The sequence below is a fragment of the Drosophila elegans genome, unplaced genomic scaffold, assembly GCF_018152505.1.
Source record: "Drosophila elegans isolate 14027-0461.03 unplaced genomic scaffold, ASM1815250v1 contig_476, whole genome shotgun sequence".
NCBI classification, from domain to species: Eukaryota; Metazoa; Arthropoda; class Insecta; order Diptera; family Drosophilidae; genus Drosophila; species Drosophila elegans.
In genome coordinates this window covers 26,193,744-26,221,625 of record NW_024545863.1, presented here as the reverse complement: position 1 = coordinate 26,221,625, position 27,882 = coordinate 26,193,744, and the positions used below count along the sequence as shown (strand labels likewise).

Genomic DNA, 27,882 nt, shown 5'->3' with positions numbered 1-27,882 from the left:
GTATTTCCTTGTTTTGACCGGGGTAGCGGGCCTACAAAATCCGCGCAGAGAATGTCGAAAGGTTCGCTGACGACCCGGGTTAGCATCTTACCTGCCGCTTTAGTTTGTTCCGTCTTAAACTTTTGACAAGATTCACAATGGCGAACATGGCGTTTCGCGTCGCGATACATACCGGGCCAGAAATACCTCTGGGTCAGACGCGTAATTGTTTTTCGGACTCCCAAGTGTCCTGCGGTCGGGGAATCGTGACATTCACGTAAGACGCGGTTTCTACGGGAGGTTGGCACGCAAAGCTTCCACGGGAAGTAGTCCTCATCGTCAGCTCGGTAACCCATGTTCCTGTAGAGCTGGTCGTTTTCGATCATGTAGTCAGCGAATTTCTCGGGTTCCTCCTGTATTTGCTCCTTCATCTTTTTGATCCAGTCGCAGTGGTCCTCGAGTTCGACAGCACCCTGCAGTATCTCACAAGGCTGTCGAGAAAGTGCGTCGGCCACGACGTTCAATTTACCTCGTCGATAGCGTACGTCGAATTGGAATTGCTGCAATTCTAGCGCCCAACGCGCTATTCGGCCAGAAGGGCTCTCAATAGAATTTAGCCACTTGAGAGCTAGATGGTCAGTAACGACCTCGAATCGGTACCCTTCCAGGTAGCACCGCATCTTCCTGATTGCCCAGATTATGGCCAGACACTCTTTCTCCGTGGTAGTGTAATTTTGTTCCGCGGGGGTTAATCGGCGGCTAGCGTATGCGATGACCTTCTCTTGACTTTCGGAGCCCTGTGATAAAACTACGCCCAATCCGACGTCACTCGCGTCTGTTTGCAAAATGAACTTCTGGTCGAAATCCGGACAGCCTAATACGGGAGCCGTAGTCAGGCATCTTTTAATTTCTTCCAAGGCGGCTTGCTGTTCTGGTCCCCAAGTCCATTTTCGTCCTTTCTTTAGTAGCGCGGTCATCGGTTGCACGATAGTCGCGAAGCTAGGGACAAATCGCCGATACCACGAGGCCATCCCGATCCATTGGCGGAGTTCCTTTAAGTTAGAGGGGGCCTTCAACCCGTTGATCGCAGACACCTTCTCGGGATCAGTCTGAATTCCGTCACTGCTGATGACGTGGCCGAGGTAGATGAGTTTCTGCTTGAAGAAGCAACACTTCTTTGGATTTATCCTTAAATTCGCGGCCCGCAATCTGCGGAAAACTTCCGAGAGATGAGTAAAGTGCTGGTCTTCTGTCGCGCTTATGATAATAATATCATCTAGGTAAGCGAAGGCGACCGGTTCCATTTCCACGCCGATTACACTATCCAGAGCGCGTTGAAACGTGGCGCTGGCAGAATGCAACCCGAAGGGCATGACCTTCCATTGATACAATCCTCTCCCAGGGACCGTGAACGCTGTATATTGGCGACTATCCCTAGCCATGGGAATTTGCCAATAGCCGTGCTTCAAGTCCAACGTGGAGATATATCGGGCGTGGCGTAATTTTTCCAAAATGTGATTGATTCTCGGGACTGGGTAGGCGTCGGGCACTGAGTGTGCGTTTAACTGACGGTAATCTATACACATGCGCCAATCGCCAGTTTTCTTCTTGACCAATACGATGGGAGCGCTGTGTGGGCTTCTGGAGGGTTCGATGGCCCCGTCACGGAGCAGTTCGTCTACTTGGGCATCGATGACATGTTGCATCGCGGGGTTCCGGGGATAATATCTTTGTTTTACGGGCTTGTCGTCGCGCATGACGATGGTGTGCTCGGCGACGTGAGACACCCCGTGCAGTTTCTCGAATAAGGCCAGTTCCCGATCGATGAAGCTTTGTTGCGCCGGACTCAACAATGTGCTCTGTCGCTGTTCTTCGTCTTCTACCGTCCCCATCCTAATGGGCGCACCGGCATTGATGTTCGGGGTTATAGTTCGTGTAGGAATAGGACTGGGTATCTCTGCTTCTTCTGGCCTGGCAGTTCCCAAATGGGCACCAACCACAACAGGGTGTACCGTTTTCTCCTGGTTGCCCCGCGCCTTTATAAGTACTGGCTGTAAAAAATGGTCTCCCGCCGCTTGGGCTTCATTCTGCAAGTCGAGTGTAGCTCGACCACATCGTACCTGAGTTCCCGCTACTTTGAGGAAGTCCATTCCAAGTATTACACGATCTAACATGGTGGGCATTACTAACATGGGTAAGAGCACCGTAGTACCGGCTAACGTAACCGAGGTTCGCCAGAGCTTTGTCACATCCAGACATGACCGATCGGCCAACGCTATTCTAGTGACAACATCCTGTAACTCGTCTGCACGCGCGGCCAGTCGAGTAAAACTTTCACTGACGAAACTCCTCGATGCCCCTGTATCAATGGTGGCGTCCACACGTTGTCCTCCGACTTCTATCGCTGCTGTGATGAGCCCGCCGTGTAATCTCAACGGGGGTTTTACTGGGGTCGGGTTGCTGCTCCATTCGTCTCCGCCGCACCCGGGTTCCGGCGGAGGCGTTCTCCGTTTCCCGACGCATTCCGACGGCAATATTCTATCGTTAAAACTCCTGGTCGCCCACAGTCCCAACAGAAATCCCGACGTGGATTGGGGCAGTTCCTTTGGAGATGTCCGTTCTCTCCACAGCGATTACAAGCCCGCCTTATGTCTACTCGAGAGGTTCCTTGACCGATCATCTGATGGGTCACGTGTCCTGTCTGCGTTGAATTCACCGGATTCCGGAATGGGTTCGGCGATCGGCGAAGTTGAGGTTCTTCTTGCTTCCTGTCCATGGTTGTTTTTGGCTCTCGTCGAGTCGTCTCGAGTTGTTTGACACTCTCATATTCTGTGGCCATATGAGTCAATTGTGTCAAAGTCGCGAATTCACTGCGTTTAATATACAGTCGGTATTCTGGAGCCATGTTTTCATACGCCCGGTACAATTCTTCCTCTTCTCGATAACCGGCTTGCTGCATCTTGGTTCTGAGCTCGATCAAGTAGGTCTTGAAAGGCTCTCCTCTCCGCTGCACGTGGGTCCGTATCTCATCTTCCAACCGCTCGAAATATCGAGGTGGTAGGAAGAAGTCGAGGAATTCCCTCCTGAAAGTTCCCCATGAGGCCGACTGTAGGTGGCTCGTGCGAAACCATCGTGCCGCTGGGCCCTCCAAGATCTCGGACATAACGCGGGGTACCTCCTCTGGATTTATCCTGTAAGTCGTCATCTTTTCCTCGAGCGCGGCGATGAGAGTCAACGGATCCGAACTCCCATCGAACCGTAGATTCCATTTGTGCATCTTCTCGGGGAGCAGATGTTGAGTTGGAGCCGTGCTGCTCCGTGTGTCTTGTGCTTGTAGGTCGGCGGGAAAGCGGGCGTCTACCAGTGGCATCCAGCTACCGTGCGTCGATCCTGGGTGGATCCCTCGATGGCGGGCTGGTGTCCCGATCGATGTGGCTCCGGCCGTCATGGGAATGGTGAGGGATTCTGCGAACTGTCCCGTCTCACCGTTCCTGCCTGGAGGGTTCGGACTTGGGGCCCGGCTACTATATTGCACCTGCAACTGAGCCAGTCGGTCCCACACACTTTGTGGGAACGACCCTGTGTTGACGAGGTTGGCGAATGCCTTCCTGGTCTCCTCGACGGTTCCGTCGGGTTTAAAACCAAACTCCAGGGCGAGAGCGCTGAGTTCGTCTTTTCGGCGAGCGTATATCCAGCGGACTCCTATACCTGGATTCTTAACAAAATCGGCTTCTTCGTACTCACCGTCAGATTCCTTAGGGTTACTCATCATTGGTTATCCTCTTCGATTTAGTTTGGCGTGAACTTCCTTCTCAAGTCCTCTAGATCCTTCCGGAGATCGGTTCGGGTGACTCTACCCTTCCTTTTCTTCAGTGGGTCTTTAAGCCACTTGGGTGATTCTCTAGCTAGTCTCGGTGTCCCTGCTCGGGCGCCACTTGTAAGGATGCTCTCTGGCCGGGGTACAGATCTCAGTCAGATCCAGGAGTCCTTTACAAGAAATTTGTAAATCACCGAAACACCGGACTAGAGAGTATCATTCAACGAGTGAATGAGTCGTTTGGGGAGTCACACCGAAGGTTCTCATAGACGCCGGGAGAGAGAGAGTTGGTGTCGGAGTTGGTCACGCCGTACCTTGCTCCTGGGTTAAAAATTCCACGGGCTGGACCTTAGGGCGAGGCCAAGCCAGGCACACAGTTTTCGCGAGTATGGGGACGCCGGATAGTCCCGCTGATCACTTCCGCGATTGGGACACGTAAGCCGCTTTCCGCGTGTCGCAGGCCAAAAATTCACCGGGCTGGACCTTGGGGCGAGGCCAAGCCAGACGAACGGTTTTGCGAGTATGGGGATGCCGGGTAGTCCCGCTGATCACTTCCGCGATTGGGACACGTAAGTCGCTTTCCGCGTGTCGCAGGCCAAAAATTCACCGAGCTGGACCTTCAGACGAGACCAAGCTAGGATACTATTTCGCGAGAGTAGGGCCGGGGGGTTGCGTCACGCGCAAGTCGTTCTCGATGTATCGGATGCCAAAAATCCACCGGGCTGGACCTTCGGGCGAGGCCAAGCCGGATAGGATTTGTCGGACACGATGGGGGGATTGGAGGAGAAAGGATGGCGGTACGATTGACCAGTCGGGAATGATGTCCGCGCGCAGGTCACATGCACTACGAAGAGGAAAGCTATTGTACTAGACCAGACGGGCCGGGTGTCCACGTGCCGGTCGCATGCGCTACGAGGAGGAAAACTAGGGTACTAGACCAGACGGGCCGGGTGTCCACGTACAGGTCACATGCGCTACGAGGAGGGGAATCTAAGGTACTAGACCGAACGGGATGGGTGTCCACGTCGGGTCTCAAATGCTACGATATGGGGAACTAAGATACTGGACCAGACGGGCCGGGTGTCCACGTACAGGTCCCAAATACTACAGGGAGTGAGGTTAAGATACTAGACCGGACGGGACGGATGTCCACGTACAGGCCCCATGCACTACGAGGGAGGGGGGAATCTAAGATACTAGACCGAACGGGATGGGTGTCCACGTCGGGTCTCAAATGCTACGATGTGGGGAACCAAGATACTGGACCAGACGGGCCGGGTGTCCACGTACAGGTCCCAAATACTACGGGGAGTGAGGTTAGGATACCAGACCGGACGGGACGGATGTCCACGTACAGGTCACATGCACTACGAGGAAGGGAGCTAGGCTACTATAAATAAAAAGAATCACGATCATGGAATTTACTTTGTTTTATTATTCTATTTTATTATTATTATTATTATCTTTTTATTTATCTACTGTCTTCCTACGAGTCCGCTACACCGTCTTTGTTTGACGGATAGGAATTTTGCATACACTAACCTCAAAACAATCACTCGTCCACTTCTTCACGAACCGCGTGCCTTCGCGCGGTCGAGGCGTAACTCGAATTATCCGGCAAGCGAATTAAGGGAGGCGCGTCCGCTCCGTTCTACTTTTCCGGCACGAGAGCCCTTTATTCGTTTGTCGTCGCGCGGTCGAGGCGTTACTCGAATTACACGGAAAATTACTGCGGGAGACACGTCCGCCCCGTCTTACCATTCCGACACAAGAGACCTCCTGCTCGATCGGTGTGTGACCACCTTCCCCACGCTCCCTTTTTCCCGCTTTCGGGATTTCTAGTATATTTCTTAATTTCTAGTATTTTCTGTACTCACTAAATACCTGCTGGCGTTGCCACTCGGGTTCGGAACTTAGCTTAACTACGGCTTAATATTCAGTTTCAACTTAATATCTATTATTCATTATGTGTCACTTACACCTATAACTTACATACTACTAACTTAATATTTAATATTCACGGTCCGACGCTTATGCCTATAACTTAACATATTATTATTCAAAAATTGTATCGTACGCCTAAGTGTGTACGTTACAAGCTGAGATGAATCGAACAAAGACGTAAAACTAATTCTTCGTTTACTTATTCCCCTTGGCGTTGTCCTTAGTCAACTGACGGGACGACTCATTAAAAAAACAAACATTCAACTATATATGTATATATAAAGCAGATATTTGTATATAGGTGGCCCACGAAAGATTTGAGTTTTAAAATCGCTATAAAAAAACGAGTATATCAAAATTTTTTTTTTATTGGATAGCATCAAGATTGCGGCTTATGTATGAACACCACTTCGTTCATAGGAGTGCCTCGGCTGGCTTTACAGTAGCTTTTTCGGTCGACCCAATTTTTAAACAATGAAAATTGAACTGTACTGTAGGGTATTTGTGTATATATATGTATATATATATATATATATATATATATGTAAATATATATGTATAAGTATATGTGTAGTACACTCATTTTAAAACGAGATTATTTCGCGCTAACTTATGTCGCTTAGCAGCGGTCTTAAGACACTTTTTATAACGACTTTTAGCAGCGACATAATTTCGCCAGAAAATAACGACATAAGTTCGCGGACCAAACGTACTGAGCGGAATTCTGTCGTCGGAATTATGAAAGACAACTTTTTGGAAAGATAGGCTAGTTTGCGTAGAAACGGACGGGCGGACAGACGGACATGGCTAGATCGACTCTCCAAGTGATACTGACCAAGAATATATATACTTTATAGGGTCGGAGAAATTTTCATACCGTCTGCAAGGGTATAAAAAGTTTGCTTAAATAAAATTAGTTTGAAATTTAAATTTAAAACAATTATTAATATTTACAATTATTTAACAAAAATAGGAGGAAATTCTTGCCTAAGAAGTTTTAGCTTCTCCAAACTGAAAAAAGTAGCCGTTTTCGTTGCTTAATAACTTTCCAAAACATTCATGCATGTAATACACCAAGAGTTGAGGAATCTCAAGAGCTATAAAAGGAAAACAAAAATGGGCTCTAACAATTTTTAATAACTTGCAAACAAATAAAAAAAATAATAAAAATTAAATAATTTTTAACCTATTTTATTTAGACCAATTATGTGTAATGATTATATCACTTGAATTTATAACTTTTCTATAGCTGAACTAGTTTAGAAATTATAGGCGTGCAAAGTTTAGCTGTTTTTAGCGATTTCCCGCTAATTAAGCTAGTTTTTCAAATTATAGAACAAACTTCTTGTAACGACCAACAAATAAAAATGATTCCAGAATTCCAAAACAAGTCCTTAAAATTTGTTGAAATTGAGAAACGATGTACAAAACTTTTTTACTTTTTAAATATACCAAAATAAAGCATTTTTTGAGTAACTTTTGAACGGAGTATCGGATCCAATTTGGTGTCATTCGACGCGTATTTTGAATAAAAGTTGAATTGTGTTAAAAGTTTAATATTTTACCAATCCAAGCTCAGGAACTCCAATAATTAAATTTTGTAGTATGCCACTTTCACCGCTCTTTCTCCTCAACCAATCAATTTTCCTAAATTCTTGGTGTGCAATTCTTATTCATTTAGTGATACCTTTCGCTTGGTGTTTTACTCGTTACGATCGGGCCATAACAGCGGATTTTCAACTCTGTGGCTATTTATAGTAGTCTCTTGTGCACACGCTTGCATTAGGTATTATAATTTCAGTCAGAAGATTGCAATGCAGTGATTGAGACATTTCCGACCCGTTAAAGTATATAAATTAACAAATCCTCGTAGTCCCACGACGCCGTCCGTGAGCATCGAGTTGAGTAAAGACGTGCTCAAGCCAACGACGTGTGACGACGAGACGACGGTTAAATCAAACACAAAGATTCAGATTTCTTACTATGTTAATTAACATTTTAAATAATAACCTAATTAATAACCTACTTAATAAATAAAAATCCCACATCTATAAGAAATAGTATTTATGAAAATAATATTTATGAAAATAAAATCAAATTCTAAAACAATCCGTGAACCTCTTTTAACTTCACTTTGTTTATTTATTAATATTTATTTAATTACGGATCGTTGAGCGCCAATTATCAAATGCACGTAGTCTCACGCCGACGTCCGTGACGTCAGCAGCAGGGGCAATGTTTGAGCTCGCCTACGAATTCTTTCGCGGCAAGGAGAAAGCCTGGCAGGTTGCTGCATGGTTGTCTTCCTTCTGTAGAAGATTATGTTAGAAGGAACGATAACCTAAATCAATGAATAAGTAGACTTGCTGTCCTATTAACTGTAGTTAACTTATAGCCGGATTCCATTGGCGCATTAAAACGCATTTAGCCTAATGCGCATTTATTTACACAGGGGATCCCATAAGGGATAATGCGGCATTTAAAATAAATGCGTTAAATTAATCATAAAATCATTCGCTCCGAACGTTTCTACAAAAAAATACCGGAAAATACTAATATTTCACGATATTTTATTAGTGCCAACCCTACAACAGCCGGTTTCTATATGCAAGGATGGCGCAATTTCGATTTCTTTCGAATTTAAAAACTACTTTGCATAAAAACGACTGAAAATAAAAGCACACGCAACAAATCCTGTTCGAAGCACCACAATACATTACTGCTGGATCTCTTGCAGGAAATAACAATACATTACTCTTACATATACGAGGATCCTTGCTCTTTTTTAGAAACTGTAGTGCTCTCCTTTGCATACCCGTCAAACAACACCATCAGCTCCCTTTTCTTGTCGTCCAAGTGGCAATGCCTCGGTCGCATTATGGATGTCCTGTTGGGCATTAAAGATATTCGTAAACACGCTAATGTTCATGAGTTTTAATTAATTTCTTTTTGGTTTGCGAAAATTCAAAAGTAAACAAACCCAGATAAGCTGTTCGCGCAACTCACATGTCGGAGTAGCATTAGCTAAATGCTAATGCGCACATTAAAAAAGTCCACTAATGCGGCAATGGAAACAGGCTATTACAAACTGACCTTAATATTCTCAGCATCACTATGAGAGTCGATCTATCCATGTCCGTCTGTCCGTCCGTCCGTCCGTCCGTTTCTACGCAAGCTAATCTCTCAGTTTTAAAATAATCGGACGACCATATCATATAAAAACAGTCGGAATGTTAAAAAATAAATGCAACAAATAGTATCTTCTCTAATTTTAAATTTTTTTTTAATTCTTTTGGACATAGGCTTAATAGTGTAGATTTACGCATTTAATATTATTCAGTATTATTTACGATCGAATAATTGAGGTGAAAATCATCTTAGCTTTAATGTTTTAAGCATATACTCATATGCTTAAAATGTTTTAGATTTAGATGTTTAAAAAAATATGTAATTTATGCAATAGCTGCAAGGGTATAATAGCTTCGGCTTGCCGAAATTTGCTTTCTTTACTGCTTCTTCATAATTTAAGTGATCGTCCCTTAAATAATTACTGTTTAACTGTATATAAAATGCCGAAGGAAAAATAATTTTTGAAAATTTTTTCTAAGAAAACTAATAAATTAAATTACATATTATGTTTTAAGACAAAGTATTGGTACAAATATATTTTTGGAAAGGAGCTACAGCTAATTTCCGTGAGCACTTCTCAAAAAAAGCGTTTTGCAGTGACTATAAATCTTTCGAGTGGATTCTCCAAAATTTAAAAATCAAAGAGATTAAAGTATAGTGAAATCTAGTAATTATGTGAAGAAACAAGCAAAATAAAATTTTGAAAATTTTTTTTCACTGTTTTTCTAACAAAAAAATAGATTTTTGAGCAAAATTTCGGTCTTGAATTGCTTATAAAAAATATTTATCGCAAAAAATCTGTGATTAATTACTAAAAAATAAATATACAAATATCGTGTTAAAAATTGAGACTAATCGGTTCAGCCGTTTTCGAGTAGTCTTGGTTATCGACTTTAAAAACGCTTCTAAAGATTTTACTTGTACTTGCAAGCCCTCTGAAACGTCTTAAAAAATTTGAGTGTAACTTCGAAAATATTAATTGGAACGATATTAAATTTGTGATTATTCTTTTGTAAACCGTGTTTGATGGATTGCTATCTAAGCTGAGTTTACAACATTCTACTTGTTTGTTCTTCTAGTTCCTTAACAAATCTACGTAAATTATTTTTATATTTAGTGTCACGTAATTTCATAATCATTCGATGTGGAGGTGTTGCGCTGTTTTATTCGCTGATTAGTAATCTCCTTAATTCCTTCCATCAATGTACCTGTGGTACATTTCTCATCAACAATGTTCGTGCTCGTCCTATTAGAAGGTTTCGTATGGCTGCTTGTATAATTTGATGTTGGGCTCTGTAAGAGTTTGTGTTGCTTTTGCGGCTGCGGCTGATGTTGATGGCAGTTCCATTTTTACACTTTAATTTATATTAAAAAAATTTAAATATATGTTTAAACGAAATATATCAGTTATTAGATAATTTTTGCTGAATAAAACATTAGAAATCCTCATTTGAGATTTGACTAAGGTTTTTTCACAAAATATATCCTTGCAGAAGTTTGCAACGCAGTGAAGGATACGTTTCCGACCCTATAAAGTATATATATTCTGGATCAGCATCACTAGGAGTCGATCTAGCCATGTCCGTCTGTCCGTCCGTTTCTACGCAAACTAGTCTCTCAGTTTTAAAGCTTTCTGCATGAGACTTTCCCAAAATTTATCTTTCGGCCGGATCGGAGGACTATGGCATATAGCTCCCATAGGAACAATCGGAAAAATAAAATTAAAAAAATTATTACTTTGCTGTTTTTTAATTTTTTTTAGTTCTTCGAGAGTAATGGTTAACTATTTCAGAATTACGGCTTAAATTTCATCATCATCGGACGACTATATCATATAGCTCCCATAGGAATAATCGAAAAATAAATAGAACAAAATCATAACTTTACTATTTTTTAATTTTTTTTATAAATTTCATCAAAATTGGACGACTATACCATATAGCTCTAATAATTGAGATGCAAATCATCATAGCTCCAATGTTTTTCAACATATACGCCAGTAAATTATAATTTTAATGTTTTCTAAAATGTTTAATTCTTGCAAAAGCTGCAAGGGTGTATGAACTTCGGCTTACCGAAGTTTGCTTTCTTTCTTGTTTAAGTTCTTTTTAGGTAGTCAATCGCGAGGATATTACTTGTATCATACCGGTTGCGCAAATTATATTTTTTTCTTTGAGAAATATTAAAAAAAAATTTTTTATTTTAATGTACAAGGAGTTTTATTGGTAAAGTCTTTATAATTAGATTCACAAATTTTAACTGATTTTACAATTGCATTACTCTTATAACTATGGCTTTTATCGTTTGCAGCGACACTAGTTTTCGATTGGTTAAATTGGTGTCCTGATAAATGGATTCTCAGGCGGCACCTTATGTATATAACATTTTTATTGGTCAAAGCTTTTATGCTGATGACTGGGTTCTCATGCTGGACCCTTTAAATGTCTGCTGTCGTCGATAAATGCGTGTGAAATGTTTATAATAAGGGGACTGTTGTTAACACTGGTTTACCAATTTTTTCCGGTGCAGATCGACTCCTTGATAAAAAAAATAACACTCAAAATTTGTTGTATAGTACCATTTATTTTTTAAGTGTAAATAATGTTTTTCACTGGTTTTCATGCCAATGTTATTTTTATCTCCAGTTCTGTTAAACCAATTTCGGTCATCGAAAGCTTATTTCACTAGAAATGGATCTTTCTTCAACTTTCCCATACATTTTATAAGGAGGTATCCGTATTATAGATGCTAGGACTCGACAATAAATAAATGATTAAAAATAAATGTTCCATCTTCAAGATATTACAATTATTTTCGGTTTTCATGTGTTTTTTTTAAGAATTAATTTTAGCAATTTGTTCAAACTTTGTCCAGCTCTATCATCTATATTAGGAAACTAATCCTTATAACATGTATGGAAAAGTTGAAAAATAATCTACTTCTAATTATATTATATCGATGATCGAAATTGGTCAAGCAGAACTGGAAATAAAAATAACATAACAACAAATAACGATTCAAAAGTTTTGAGTGTCATTTTTTGAATCAGGGAGTCCATCTGAACCTTAAAATTAAGGTTTGATCTCTGAAGGATTTCATCGATTTCAATTTGTTAACCAATGTGGGAAATGTTTAGAATATTTTGTAATAAGTCACTTTTATATATATATATATAAACTAAAACGTTTATATTTATAAAAAAACTATGAGGCTACTCCGATATATGATTTTAAATTTAAAAAAATATTGTATTACTGTCGACATACTTATCTTTGTGATTTTTGAACATTTACGCATATATCTCTAGATAAAATTTTTCTAACGATTTCAAAAATTAATTAAATTTATAAAAACTAAAGGGTTTTATTGAAAAAATTTATTTTTTTTTAACTAGTTGCTATTTTTTTGTTGTTGCCTAAAATGCCATAAAAAAATGCCATAATCCGGGAAAAATCAAACTTAAATTTTCCGGTGCAGTTGGACACAAGAAAATATTTGGAGCGTCATTTTCAGAATAAGATCGTTCAAATGCACCGAAAAATCAAGGTTTAATCTGTGGAGGATGTTGTCGATTTAAATTGTGTAAGCCAGCGTAACCTTCGTCTTGCCGAATTTTGCTTGCTTGTTCTGGCAATGCCAGTTTTATACATATTGTATCTTTAACTGCCTCACTCTGATATAAAACGAGAGAGAACGGTGCAGTCGAGTTTCCCGACTTTTAGATACCCGTTACTCAGCCAACAAACTTCAAGCTAAGTATTCCCCCTACAAAACAATGGAAGTTTCGTTGGCGCCATCTATCGAACTGCATCGAGAACACTAGAAGCTAAGTGTGTGCAGCACCCCCACCCCCGCTTACAGTTCTTTCGTTTTGTCTCTCTACTGCAGCGATTACCGGCAAGCAGCGACCGAACAGCGGCAGAGCAGGAGCAGACGGGCGGCAGACCCCGATTTTCAACGATTAAAATGTATCCTCTCGAAATTAACAAGGTCAAGGTTAAGTAAGTAAAGTAAGTCAGGATCAATAGCTAAGTCGATATAGCCATGTCCGTCTATATGTCCTTCTGTATGAACGTCGAGAACTCGGAAACTATAAAAGCACCAGACTTGGGACTTGGCATGTATTTTATAGTAGTTCCTACGAAGTGCAATTTATTTATTTATGTATTTTCAAAACGGGGCCACGTCCACTCTAACGCCCACAAATCATGGAAGTAGAAACTGTCACTCTGAGACATGTGAGAACGGAGGACGCTTGTATGTATGTGTTTCGGTCATATCTATCGGTAATCACAAAAATGTTGAAAATCGAGCTAATATTTTAGAAGTTATGGGGTTTTGAAGTCCACTGCCGCCGATCTGCCGCGAGTCTGCCGCTCTCAGCCGCTGTTCGGCCGCTGCTTGTCGCAAATCGCAGTAGAGAGGCAAAACCAAAGAACTTAGTTTGAAATTTGTTGGCTGAGTAACGAGTATCTAAAAGTCGGGAGTCTCGACTATAGCGTTCTCTGCTGTTTTTCACTTTGATTCCAATGTAGTCTCGATTGAGCCGCTTACATGTTAGGTACTAGTATCTGTGAGCGGATGAGCTTAGTTTTAATGGTCAAGCTTATTTGAGTAAGTTTATATGGGCAACAATAAATAATCTTATTTGCTTTGATATAAATTCCAGAGTGCGTAGTTCGCACAAACATTAAAGTATACATAGTTTATTAGTCAACAACAATGCAAAAAGTAAATGGCTATGATAAAAATCCCATTTTCCTAATATGGACTACACAAATAAGTTGACAGTACAAACCAAAGGTGGCAGAATGCGTAGTTCGTACAAACATTAAGGTATACAAAAAAAGTATATACAAATTTAAACTACTCAAAGTATACAGTTATGATGAAGTGTTATTAGTGATTTATTACTAATTTTACTGTGTGCTCATTTTGTGTTCGTAAAATGTCACCAAGTATATGCCATAATATAAAGCCATAAAAGCTTTACAGTCAACAATTATAAATGTGTGAATAAAAGCTTCAAGTTAAATAAAGGTAATAAGTGTTAATGTTTGTACAATAACAATTAGAACGCAACTGTCCATATCGATTAGTATATTTCATAAATTAAGAATTTAACTACATTCGGCAAAACGAATTAACTATACCCTTGCCGATTGAAGACCATTAGTTGGTATACATATAAATAAAAACAAGAAAGAAAGCAAACTTCGGCAAGCCGAAGTTGATATACCCTTGCAGCTATTGCAAGATTTAAAAATTTTTGAAAACATTAAAATTATGATTTACTTGTGTATATTTCTAAAAACATTGAAGCAATGATGATTTGCAGCTCAATTATTAGATAGTTATTTTATAAATTTTAATTATTTCTATGGGAGCTATATGATATAGTCGTCAGATTTTGATGACATTTAAACCGTAATTCTGAAATATTTAACCATTGCTATATGTAGAACTTAACAAAAAATTAAAAAACAGAAAAGTTATAATTTTTTTTTATTTATTTTTCCGATTGTTCCTATGGGAGCTATATGCTATAGTCGTCCGATTTTGAATAAATTTAAACCGTAAATCGGAAATACTTAACCATTACTATATGTCGAAGAACTAAACAAAAAATTAAAAAACACCAAAGTTATAATTCTTTTAATTTATTTTTCCGATTGTTTCTATGGGAGCTATATGCTATAGTCGTCCGATCCGGCTCTTATATACTACCTGCAATAGATACTACCTGCAATAGAAAGACAACTTTTGGGAAAGTTTCATGCAGATAGCTTTAAAACTGAGAGACTAGTTTGCGTAGAAACGGACGGACAGACGGACGGACAGACGGACAGACGGACATGGCTAGATCGACTCTCCTACTGATGCTGATCAAGAATATATATACTTTATAGGGTCGGAGATGTCTCCTTCACTGCGTTGCAAACTTCTGACTGAAGGGTATAGATATTATAACTTTCGTGTTTTATAATTTTTTTTTAGTTCTTCGAGATAGTAATGGTTAAATATTTCAGAATTACGGTTAAATTTTCATTAAAATCGGACGGCTATAGCATATAGCTCCCATAGGAACAATTGTATAGCTGCCATAGGAACTTCGAATAATTAAGCTGCAAATCATCATAGCTTCAATGTTTTTAAACATACACGCAAGTAAATTATAATTTTAACGTTTTCGAGAGTATTTAGTGTTTGAAATAGCTGCAAGAGTATATGAATTTCGGCTTGCCGAAGTTTACTTGCTTTCTTGTTATTGTAAACTTTAAAAAAAGGAGTAGCTATTTATTATAAATATCTATTATAATGACTGTTTTTAAACGCACGTATTTGCCAGGGGAAAATCAAAGCTAAATCGAATCTGAAATTCAGATTCTTATATTGATTAAGTATATGACAGGAAAATATAGCGTTTTCGGCATAGTATAGTTTTGGATAAGTGTCTTTAGATGAGGTATATATCTGCCTTACATATAATGGTCGTATATATTTTATGCATACCTTGATCTGGGTCAAAGCGCGTGCCGATCGGACGTCTATATCATATTTTTTTAATTCTATTACACAGTCCTCTGCCGCTGCTCTGTCGCTGATCAGCCGCTGCTCTGCCAATGGTTGCTGGTAAAGAGTGACAGAACGGGAGGTGGGGGTGCTGCATGCTCTTAGCTTCTAGTGTTGGCTATGCAGTTCGACAGATGGCGCCACCTGAAATCTGATTTATATCTGGGGGAATTTTAGTTTAATAGTCGGGAAATTCGACTAAAGCGTTCTTTCTTGTTTTTATATTGAAGTTGTTATGAAAACTCTTGTCTTACAAGCAGTGTTTGGTTGTTCATAGATTCTTGTACCTAGGTACGAACCTAGGTACAATTTGGTAAGTTATGCCTTAACAAGGTATAAAATGTGAGGCTACCTTTTACCTTATTTGGGTAAAGATTTTAATTATCTTTGCTATATTAAATAGGTACTCAACAAATTTGTATTTATTTTTGTTTTCAAATTAGGTTGATACCACTACACTTAATTTTGTTATCTTTTAGCAAATATGCTAATAAATAAAACACAATTTCAATGCAACTTTAAGATAATTTAAATCGGTGGTTAAGTTATGCGGTGGCATAGCAAAGTATAAGATATTTCGTTTTACATGTTTCTACAACCAGACCTTATTACCAGAGCGTATACACAATATCATAATTCAACGTGAAGAACACATTGTCGGCAAAATGGTAATGCTCTTAAAAAAATTGTATGTTAAAAAGTTTGCTTTAGCTTTCTTGAACCTTTTACCTTTTCTAAATACTTGATTATATTTGCATTTGCATTTACAATAATTTGGGATTGTAAATTTACACGGTTTTTAATGAACTTGGATATATAAGCCGCGTTTAATAGAAGGAATTTTGACGTTGACGTTTTTGCTTGATATCATAAAAATCAAAACAAAAGGCTTTTCGCTGCAGAGGCTTTAGTTATATAGATATTGATTTGAAATTGTATTCACGCAACCATCAAACCCCTTTGCATAAAACCACCAAATATGTAAAAACAAAAAAAATTTATGTTTGTGGAAAAATGAAAATTGTTTCTATGTACGAAGAAAAAAGAGAATCCTGTAACTTTGACTTTCAAAGCCGTGTTTTTTGTACGCTCCAAATTTTTATTTGTTTTTGTAATAGACCCACGGTAGGATTTAAAAAATTTATGTTAATCGGTATTTCAACATTCCAACTATAATATTCCGATCGCTTCGCAAGTGAAAACTATCTGTTTAATTATAAACTAAAAAATCTTTTAAGCATTTGTGTTTCTTTGCTTTTCTTGGGTTTTGCGGTGTTTCTTTTGTGCTGTATTGTTGTTTTTGGTGTCGGGCTGGCATGCACTTACTGCACGGTGTTGCAACTTTTAATCAGAAAAAATGTTTTTGACTGAACAAAAGAAAAAAAAACCAAAAAATATTTTAAAAATCCATTTTTTATACGATTTTTTTTATATATAAAACAAAATCTTCTTGATTTGCTCCAATTCTTCTGCATTTTCTTTGTTATCGTAAGCGAAATTTGTGCCGATCTTGCGCAGGTAATTGTTGGGCACTTCGTGTTCGAAGCAGCATTTTTCAAGCCTTCGCAAGCCGTATCTTTTATTTCGGGGATTTTTAGCCACACATTGCGGCACTTCGGCTTAGGCATTTTTTTCGAACTTTTAAAATAGTGATGATAGCATTAAACTAGCGATGACCTCAGATAGTATCTATAAACAAAATAGAGTAGCCGCCACTTTGTCATGATTTGTGCATGTGACTATCGTGAAACTGCATCCTTTTCATAATTTGATTAGCAGCCGATCGCAGCAGCTCATCCAAGGCAGCTAAGATCGGCAGCTAAAAAATATTCACAACCCAAAAAATCCGTAGCGGAGCGTGCGCATCCAGAAGCTTCCAAAGGTTCGGATGGGTTTACAATCAGTGAACCAACTAAACACTAGTATAATACCTACACCGCCCCAAGAGAATATTGTGTTCGGACTACAGGCCCATGTTGGTTTCAGCAGAAAGTCAATCTGCACTGCCTAACCCCTCTCTGTGGTTCCACCGAAGAAACAAATATTTGTTTCTCGGCTTTCCCTTACTCAAACCTCGTCTGATGTACTGCCTTATATTCAAGACAAGACAAAACTAAAGCCGACCACGTCAATGTGAAGGTGGAAAAATTCAATTTCTCTTACGCTAGATACATTTCATATTTTAAGATTTTTTCCCAAATGAGCTTTTAGCATTTATGCTCTGGTGGCCGGAAAATATGGTGGTAAAAGAGTTCCAAGCAAAGATAAAAACGAAGCGGGTCATGGAAGTCAGACTTTCCAGTCGAGGCCTGACCAGTGTGCCATCTTCCTCTTCAGATCCTGCTAAAAACTAACCTGTAAACTCCTTTCCTATCGGAATACAAGAGGCTTGCATAGCAAGCTTACTAAATTATAATCTGATAGCTTTTACTTTGCTTCCTTTGATTATTATCGAGTTTACAGAAATATTGTTAAAGTCGGAGATTCTAAGCTCCGAAGTTTCCCAGGTAAGTACACAACTTATAGGCTTGACCGTCCTCTTAGACGGGACGGTGGAGTATAAGTTTTGAGGAATTTAAAAGTATTGAATTTATTTGCATAAAGCTATCGTTCCCTGGTTGCTTTATTTATACAACATACTCTTTTATTCCGCCATCGTCTGAACTTTCGGATTTTTGTGATCACTTTACCGCTATTAATAATTTTCTAATAAGCTTTCCGATATTGATCAGCTGGTAGTTCTAGGTGATTTCAATTTATTTTTTTTATCTTGTTTTGTAACAAATCCTGAAGGCGTGTTTGTCTCCAGAGAAGCACTACTTACGCAACCTGAAGATCCATTTTATCCTAATTTCGATGTAACAATCGAGACGGTTACCGTAATAGAAGAAAAATCAGAAGAGCGTTCTAGTTTATTACATTGTTTTCGCAAGGCAGACTTTCTGAGGGTAAATCATTTATATCTTTCTTTGATTGGTCCGATCTCTACTAATGCAATACAATAGCTGATGCCCTAGTTTAGGCGGATTGTAATTTATTTGAAATTAATTACTGATAACATGTCGTCGCATTTTATAAGAAGTAAATTTGCCCCAGGGCATAGTGGTCGGGCTTGTATAGGATCCGCGGGCATAAATATTTTAGTGGGGCTATCGCTTTGAAACTTGTTCCAAAAATCTAGAAAAATTTTACAAATGTATAGGACAAGAATTGACCAGATTGAACCACTATATCCTATAGATTTCATAGGAACAATCGGGAATAAAATTGAAAAAATAATAAGTATTGGTTTTTTACCTTTTTTCTTTAGTTCTTAAAGATTTAGTAATAGTTTAATATTCCCGAGTTTCGGTTTTAATATTATTGAAATCGGACAACTATATCATATAGCTTTCATTGATACGACACAGAACTAAAAAGTGCTTTGCTTCTGCAAGAGTTGCTGAAAGAAAAATGAGGTAAGGTTGCGTTTTGCCACTAACCATACAACATGTAGACATACAAATGTTGTATGGTTAGTGGTTTTGCGATGGCACAAGTACATCTGCAGGTTTCTGCAGTTGAAGTAACCCAAAGAAAATTTTTGTATATAACCTGGGAGATTTCAGTAAAAATCTGGATACTATAGATTGCAACAAACTACAGCACACAGTTAAAACACGTCTTTTTTAAATTGAGGTTTGGTTACCTTTTCGTATAATTGCAAGCCGCACGGCAGCTAACTATAATTAAATATTCTCTATATTCCTAAAATGCTTAAGAATATTATACCAAAATATTTTGTTGTCCCCAAGAATGCCATCACAATTCTAACCAAACACTGAAATGACAAACCAAGAAGATCACAATTATGTATTAAATACAATATTAATTTACACAAAACACAACACATACTACATATACTTTTTGTTGTAAAAAGTATTTTTATTTTTAGTAAGCTTAAAAAAATGTTTAAGAAGAGCTTCCCCTGCACGTTGCTTACGCTTTCTCCTTCGATGCTATTCTTGAAGAAGACAGAAAGAGCAAAACAAAATGATGAAAAATTCAAATAGCTGGACCAATTATAAACAAGAATTGGTACATTTAAAGTCAAAATTTTGACTTTGATTTTTGTATTTATGGCCTATGGACCACAGTGCATTTTTGTCTTTTATTTTTTCAATTTGTATAAATCGCAACATTCATTTTTCAAAAAACGAACAAGGCAATTTTAAAGTTTGGTTCTAATTGCATCCAATGATAAAAAGAATGTTAATCAAAATATTTATTTAATGGACAAAAAATGATTTTGATAAAACCCTGGCGGAATAGTCCCAATCTCCACTACTCATGTGCAAGTATGACGATTCCCGCTGGCGAAAATAAAATAAATCTAAAAAACAAATAAATTTAACATATGTTTGTCTTCAACGGTATAGCACAAACAAGTTACATTTTAGGAAAACGTTAGCTTAAGAAACGAATTAAGGGTTAATTTTCTTTTGAGTGCAGGACAATTAAATCAATTTGTACATAAATGTAAGATGACCCTTTGGTGGTGGTCACAAACAATTTCAAACAATATCTTTTCCTTCAGTTAATGGCTCCGCCATGCACGGACTTGTTTTGTGATTTTATAACTAAAACTTTCGAAAAATTCAAAATCAAAAATAACTTACTTATTTTTTTAAAAATAAAATCCTACTAAGTCTTTTTTTAAATCTTTTGCAGTAAAAAAATCGTATCTTAGACTTTTATAAATAACAAGAAAGAAAGCAAACTTCGGCAAGCCGAAGTTGATATGCCCTTGCAGCTGTTGCAAGAATTACAAATTTTTGAAAACATTAAAATTATGATTTACTTGCGTATATGCTTAAAAACATTGAAGCTATGATGATTTGCAGCTCAATTATTTAATAGTTATTTTATATATTTTGATTATTTCAATGGGAGCTTTATGATATAGTCGTCCGATTTTGATGAAATTTAAACCGTAATTATGAAATAATTAACCAATACTATATGTCGAAGAACTAAGAAAAAAATTAAAAAACAGCTAAGTTATATTTTTTTCCATTTTTTTCCGATTGTTCCTATGGGAGCTATATGATATAGTCGTCCGATTTTGATGAAATTTAAACCGTAATTCTGAAATAATAAATCAATACTATATGTTGAAGAACTAAGAAAAAAATTAAAAAACAGCAAAGTTATAATTTTTTTTTCATTTTTTTTCCGATTGTTCCTATGGGAGCTAAATGCTATAGTCGTCCGATTTTGATGAAATTTAAACCGTAATTCTGAAATAATAAATCAATACTATATGTTGAAGAACTAAGAAAAAAATTAAAAAACAGCAAAGTTATAATTTTTTTTCATTTTTTTTCCGATTGTTCCTATGGGAGCTAAATGCTATAGTCGTCCGATTTTGATGAAATTTAAACCGTAATTCTGAAATAATAAATCAATACTATATGTCGAAGAACTAAGAAAAATATTAAAAAACAGCTTAGTTATAATTTTTTTTTCATTTTTTTCCGATTGTTTCTATGGGAGCTATATGATATAGTCGCCCGATTTTGATGAAATTTAAACCGTAATTATGAAATAATTAATCAATACTATATGTCGAAGAACTAAGAAAAATATTAAAAAACAGCTATGTTATAATTTTTTTTTTCATTTTTTTCCGATTGTTCCTAAGGGAGCTATATGATATAGTCGTCCGATTTTAATTAAATTTAAACCGTAATTCTGAAATAATTAACCATTATTATATGTCGAAGAACTAAAAAAAAATTAAGAAACAGCAGTTATAATTTTTTTTTTATTTATTTTTTCGATTGTTCGTATGGGAGCTGTATGCTATAGTCTTCTGATCCGGCTCGTTCCGACTTATATAGTACCTGTAATAGAAAGACAACTTTTGGGAAAGTTTCATGCAGACAGCTTTAACTCGACTCGTCTAGTGATGCTGATCAAGAATATTTATACTTTATAGGGTCGGAGATGTCTCCTTCACTGCGTTGCAAACTTCTGACTTAAAATATAATACCCTCTGCAAGGGTATAAAAATGCACAAGAAATAAAGCTATAGGCGTGTTTCCGTTACTCAATAAACGAATATTTTATTTTATTTTACTGTATTTTTTAGGTGTTATTTTATTTAAAAAAAGTATTCGGTTTAAAAATTATTTGATTTAATTGAGATTTCTAGAATCTGCGTACAATATCCCGAATCCCTAGCTTTTATATATCTCGACGTTTATACAGAAGGATAGGCAAATGGACATGGCTAGATTGACTGGGCTATTGATCTTGATCAAGAATATATGAATTTGGGTATATATATACCCTACGGTTTCATGCAAAGTGGTTGAAAAAAAAAAACAATTTTCGGTATATTAATCATTTATGTCATTTAACAGCGGGTGGTATATGAAAATGCAATGGAAAATCGAAGTTCTTACTTTATGTATTTTTAACCATATGTTTAAGCTATCGTGTTGTTCAATAATGAAATATTTTTCGTTAAGCTGACAGGGTATATATTTTAGCTTTTTAATGTTTTTATATATATTTTTAGACAACGGTTAGCTTTTTAATGTTTTTATATATATTTTTAGACAACTGTAATTATAATTAATTAATTAACATATATATAATAATGTTTTCACATTTATTATTTTTTTTATAGAACATCTAAACTTGGCGTAGAAAAAAAAGTGGAAAACGCAAATTAAATTACTGGCTTTAGAAAATGTATGTGATGAGAATATTAATGTGCATCTGGACTGTGCCCGCTTTGTTTACTGTTGCTACGTCAAGTAATGGGACAGAGCAGATAAAATTATTCAGGTAATTGTTGATGCGGTGCCTGTTTTTTCCATTGACACAATAGAAAAAAACTAATTATTGTGTACCCATATGTACGAAGCTTTGCATGCGCTTAGTTTAAGTATATATACTAAAATAAACAAAAACACCTTTAACCTACAAATTATCTGGTATTCAATTTGGGACGTAAAAAGACAACTTTTGGGAAAGTTGTAAAACTGGCTAGTTTGCGAAGAAACGAGTGTACAAACAGACTGATCAAGAGTATGGGGTCAGGGATTGTCTCTTATTGTTGAAATTTTAAAACCATTAGCAAGGATATAAAAATTAACAAGTTTCGTTGTTTTTAGGATATTGGTTTACATCTTGTTTTTAATTTTGCAAAGTATCTTATTAAGAATAGTTTTAAATTTACTTTTTAAAAATTTATTAGTTTTTTTTCATAACTTTATCTCCATCAAATTGGTGATGCATTCTTTTAGTAGGTAATTAAATAATTTTAAAACTATTCTATTAAGACCAATTAAATTAAAAACGTGTTTAGCACTAGATTAGAAGTTATTGGCGCGAAAAGTTTAACTATTTATTTAAATAACAATTTCCTGCCGATTTCCCGATTTTAAAAAGTCGTTGGAGACCCTGATTTTTGTAAGAAACTTTTTCCAGGATTCTAAAACAAATCCTTAAAAGTTTAATTTTAGTTTTGAGATACACAAAAAAAGAATTTTTTTAATAACATTTGTTCGCAGCATCGGATCTAAACAAATTGGGTTCATTCGACGCGTATTCTTAACAAAATTTAAACTGTGCTAAAAAGATGGATTATTTTATTAACACGGGCCCAAGAGCTCCACATAAAAAAATTTTGTATGCCACTTTCAAGGCGCTTTCTTCTGAACCAATTAATTTTCCTAAAGTCTACTCGTTACGATCGGACCATCAAAACAGATTTTAAATTCTGCAGCTATATATAGTAGTCTGCTATGCTCACGCTCTTGGTGCGCTCCATGAATTGCCGTCCATAGTGATAAATTTTAATATTTGACGACCATCAAGGAAACATTAGCAAAGGAGGAATATCCGAGTAAGTGTTCTGATGGCTAGTATTGGTAGTGGTGGATTCGTAAGTGTTCGGTTAAGATCGCCGACGCCGGGTGTGGATTACGAATCAACCCTGGCCCGGTCATGATCATTGAGCCCGGCCGTTTATGGAATACAGGCCCAGCTCAATGAGTTCCCCCAAAAAGTCACGTTACCGGCTTAATGGAAGGTCGAAAACTAATGTAGCCCTACAGGTCTACAGGTCTACATCCCCAATTCCCACTAGAAAACCAAGCATATCGTTTTGACGAACCAGAACATACCCGAAGTTCTCGACCGACGAGAAGCTCCTTATTAAGTAAGCAGTGCATCGCCTCAACAACGCCAACACAATGTTCAAGCAGTCGAGTCATCAAGCCTTATGAACAACTTCGCCGAGACGCCCACACCCTGAAATTACTTATTGTAACTTATCTATTACGAATCCTTAAAATATAAGCATACTACGTAGCGTTCTCCTTCTGTGTAATTATTGAATAGAAACACAAAAGATCGTTTACTCCCTTCTGAAACAAACCATAAGATAACATAATGGCGGACAGCAACACCAATAAAGCCCAACTGGAAGCTTATGTGATAGGATTCGACATCAAGCCAGAAACACTGTACGAGGACATGCGGAGGCAGATGTCGAAGTTCATAACCCCAGAAATATAACCACAGCAAGGAACCATCAGAACTGGCATAAAAACACACAAGAAACATATCACAAATACCCGACGAAATAGGAAAGGCACTAGCGGGACAATTGACACAGGGCCACAGATCGAGAAGGAGAACCCAAAATGCCTGCGTTACTAAACACAACAACTAGGAACGAGGAAACGCCAGCACCCGAACCCACAAAGAACGATGTGAGTAAGGTGGCCACAATGGGAGAAACACGTTGCTGGGGAGAAGAATACGAAGCCACTGGCGATCCGGCAGAGTTCATAAGCAGAACGGAGGAATTAGCAGATGCTTACGGGATAGAACTCGATCACGTAGCAGAACCTATGGTTATACTACTCAGAGACTTAACTCCGATGCTATCCAGGTAAGCCTTCAAAAAAGAATTCCTAGAGTACTGCAAACCAGCTGACCACGAGGAAGAAGCAATTGAAAGCATCACACATAGCCACCAGGGTAAGAATGAGCCGGAAAAAGGAGAACACACGAGAACTCCGGAAAATTATGAGATTTACTATGGTCATAGAAATGAAAAAAATCAGAGTGGGTTTACCGAACCAGTCGAGTAGAATATACACGGTACGCTAAACGTGGAAAATGCCGAACACTAGCGGAATACCAGCGATTAGCCAAGGAATTCGAAGCCCTCCAAACAACGAGAACACAAAGCAACACGGGGACCACAACAACCACCGGGAACTCACTCTGAACCTCTACAACCACCCGAAAGTTACTGGAGACCACTAAGAAACCAGTGGAGACCCAAGAGCCACCACCAGCAATAAACAGAGGCATTACAAGATCGTTCGACATGAATAATTCATGCTCAAGGTGCAAAGCAGTGGGACACATGGCAAGGGAATGCATCCATCAGCCAAGACTGTTCTGCTGGGTATGTCGACAAAATAGAACTTGCACGATTCACTGGTGCCGCCAAAACGAGACCTCGGAAAACGGCAGAGGCAATGGAAGTAACGACATAGCTCGGGAACCAGACAAGCTCAACTTCATTGCTAGTCCTCCTGCTACTAGGAGTAGATTTCTTGGAACAGAATAATGCTAATTGGAAGAACAATAGAAACCAACGCAGAAATAAAAAGCACAATAGACAAGGCATCGGATCCCTAGCAACAGGCGATTTGACAAAGGCAGAGATCCAAGAAACTTTCAAAAGTGAATTGGAGATAATGAGCCAAATCGAGGGAATCTGTCACATTGAAAGCTACAAAATCTTCATGAATCACGACCGCCCAATCAAACAGAGGTTCTACCCTCGAAACCCGGCAATGTTATTAATCATAAATAAACAAGTGGACAAACTCCTGGCACAAGACCTCATAGAACCCTCGCATTCCGCTTACATCTCGACAGTAGAATGGAGGCAATGGATAGGTCTCAAGCAGCTGAACGAGAGCTCAGAACGAGATGGTACCTCGAATGGATCACAAACTCAAACAAACTCAGCCAAAATATATAAGCACATTAGATCTTTAAAGTGGCTACTGGCAGATACCGATGGACGAAAGTACCAGAGATGGAACCATTCGCATTCGCATACGAAAGAGGCATTCACATCGATCCTCTACATGCCAAGCCCACAAACAACAAAGCAGTATTAAATATGTATGTAATGTACAGCAGAATCTTTGCTATCATTTAGCCTAACGTGCATTTATTTATATTCCATTGGCGCATTAAAACGCATTTAGCCTAATGCGCATTTATTTACACAGGGAATCCCATAAGGCTAAATGCCGCATTTAAAATAAATGCGATAAAAAATCATTCGCCCCGAACTTTTTTAGAAAAAATATTGGTGTTTAACACTACAACAGCTGTTTTCTATATTCAAGAATGACGCAATTTTTGATTTCTTTCGAATATAAAATCTTTTTTGTATAAAAATGACTGAAAACAAGAGCGCACTCTGCAAATTCAGCTCGCAGTACCACAATGCATTACTGCTGGATCTCTGACAGGAAATACCCACATCTACGGGGATCCTAGCCCTTATTAGAAACTGTGGTGGTCTCCATTGCAAACCCGTCAAACAACACCATCAGATTCGCTCCCTTGTCGTCCAAGTTGGCAAATGCCTCGGTCGCATTACAGATGTCTTGCTGAGCATTAAAGAGTTGAGTAAACCCACTCATATACACTTGCAGAAGGTATTATAATTTCAGTCAGAAGTTTGCAACGCCGTGAAGGAGACATCTCCGACCCTAAAAAGTATATATATTCTTGATCAGCATCACTAGGCGTGTCGATCTGTCCGTCTGTCTGTCTGTCCGTCTGTTTCTACGCAAACTAGTCTCTCAGTTTTAAAGCTATCTCCATGAAACTTTCCCAAAAGTTGTCTTTCTAATGCAGGTAGTATATAAGTCGGAACGAGCCGGATCAGAAGACTATAGCATATAGCTCCCATAGGAACAATCGAAAAAATAAATAAAAAAAATTAGAACTTTGCTGTTTTTTAATTTTTGTTTGAGTTCTTCGACATATAGTAATGGTCAAATATTTCAGAATTACGGTTTAAATTTCATCAGAATCGGAAGACTATATCATATAGCTCCCATAGGAACAATCGCAAAAAAATAAAAAAAAAAATTATAACTTTGCTGTTTTTTAAATTTTTTCTATTAGTTCTTCGACAAGTAGTAATGGTTAAATACTTCAGAATTACGGTTTAAATTTCATCAAGAACAGACGACTATATCATATAGCTCCCATAGAAACAATCGGAAAAAAATACAACAAAAATTATAACTTTGCTGTTTTTCAATTTTTTTTTTTAATTCTTCGACATATAGTAATAATTAAATATTTCAGAATTACGTTTTAATTTTCATCGAAATCGGACGACTATATCATATAGATCCAATAGGAACAATTAGAAAAATAAATAAGAAAAATGATAACTTAGCTGTTTTTTAATTTTTTTTTTAGTTCTTCGACATAAAGTAATGGTTAAATATTTCAGAGTTACGGTTTAAATTTCATCAAAATCGGACGACTATAACATATAGCTCTCATAGAAATAATAAAAATATATAAAACAACTATCTAATAATTGAGCTGCAAATCATCATAGCTTCAATGTTTTTAGACATAAACGCAAGTAAATCATAATTTTAATGTCTTAAAAAATATTTAATTCTTGCAATAGCTGCAAGGGTATATGAACTTCGGCTTGCCGAAGTTTGCTTCCTTTCTTGTTTTTAATTAATTGCTTTTGGATTTGCCAAAAAGCTGTTCGTGCCACTCATATAACGGAGTAGCAATAGCTAAATGCTAATGCGCCAATGGAATCAGGCGCATTTAAAAAGTCCACTAGTGCGGCAATGGAATCAGGCTATTAGTTGTTTCGATGAGTCTGGTCACTGAACGTCTTAATGACTTAAAAGGATCGTAGATCCTATATCTTTTCCATTTGTTATATGCCTTATCCCGCTGTATAATTGCCAAATAAATATTATGATAAAACCATGTTTTTGCTGCAAGTAAATATACAAGATACAAATATTTTGTTGAAGCTGTTTAGCTTGGGCTCAACTTCTGAAAGTGCATTTATTAAATCCCATTCAGAAGTGGTGCCCGCAACGTTTAAATGCTCATAGTCTGGTTTTTATTGAAGGAAAAGGGCGTATATTGTTGAATTAAAAACAGTATAAACAAGTGGCCTAAGAAACCCAGGCACGAGCTTGTTACGCGCGGCCCCAAATATGTTAAAATTTTAGTTTTCAAAACCGGTATAGATGTTGAAATACAAATTTAATTATATAGATTATTGTGATTATTAAAAAGAACCCGAAAAGGTTCATGCAGGCCAAATTTGATGTACATCTTGGAATGTT

At 37.7% G+C, this 27,882-nt stretch overlaps 1 protein-coding gene across 4 annotated transcripts in view; it reads left to right on the top strand.

Annotated features, from left to right (window-relative positions):
- The first annotated feature begins 13,347 nt into the window (after positions 1-13,347).
- Positions 13,348-27,882, top strand: part of LOC121467590 — a 67,053-nt gene continuing 52,518 nt past the window's right edge. For 2 of the 4 annotated variants that reach the window (XM_041709386.1, XM_041709383.1), the window contains exons 1-2: positions 13,355-13,483; positions 22,119-22,279. In XM_041709386.1, coding sequence (XP_041565320.1) covers positions 22,182-22,279 — 98 coding nt within the window. In that variant the 5' untranslated portion in view covers positions 13,355-13,483; positions 22,119-22,181. Of the gene's footprint in view, positions 13,484-13,538; positions 13,910-22,118; positions 22,280-27,882 lie in introns of all 4 variants that reach the window. The other 2 variants (XM_041709384.1, XM_041709385.1) reach the window with 2 other exon arrangements.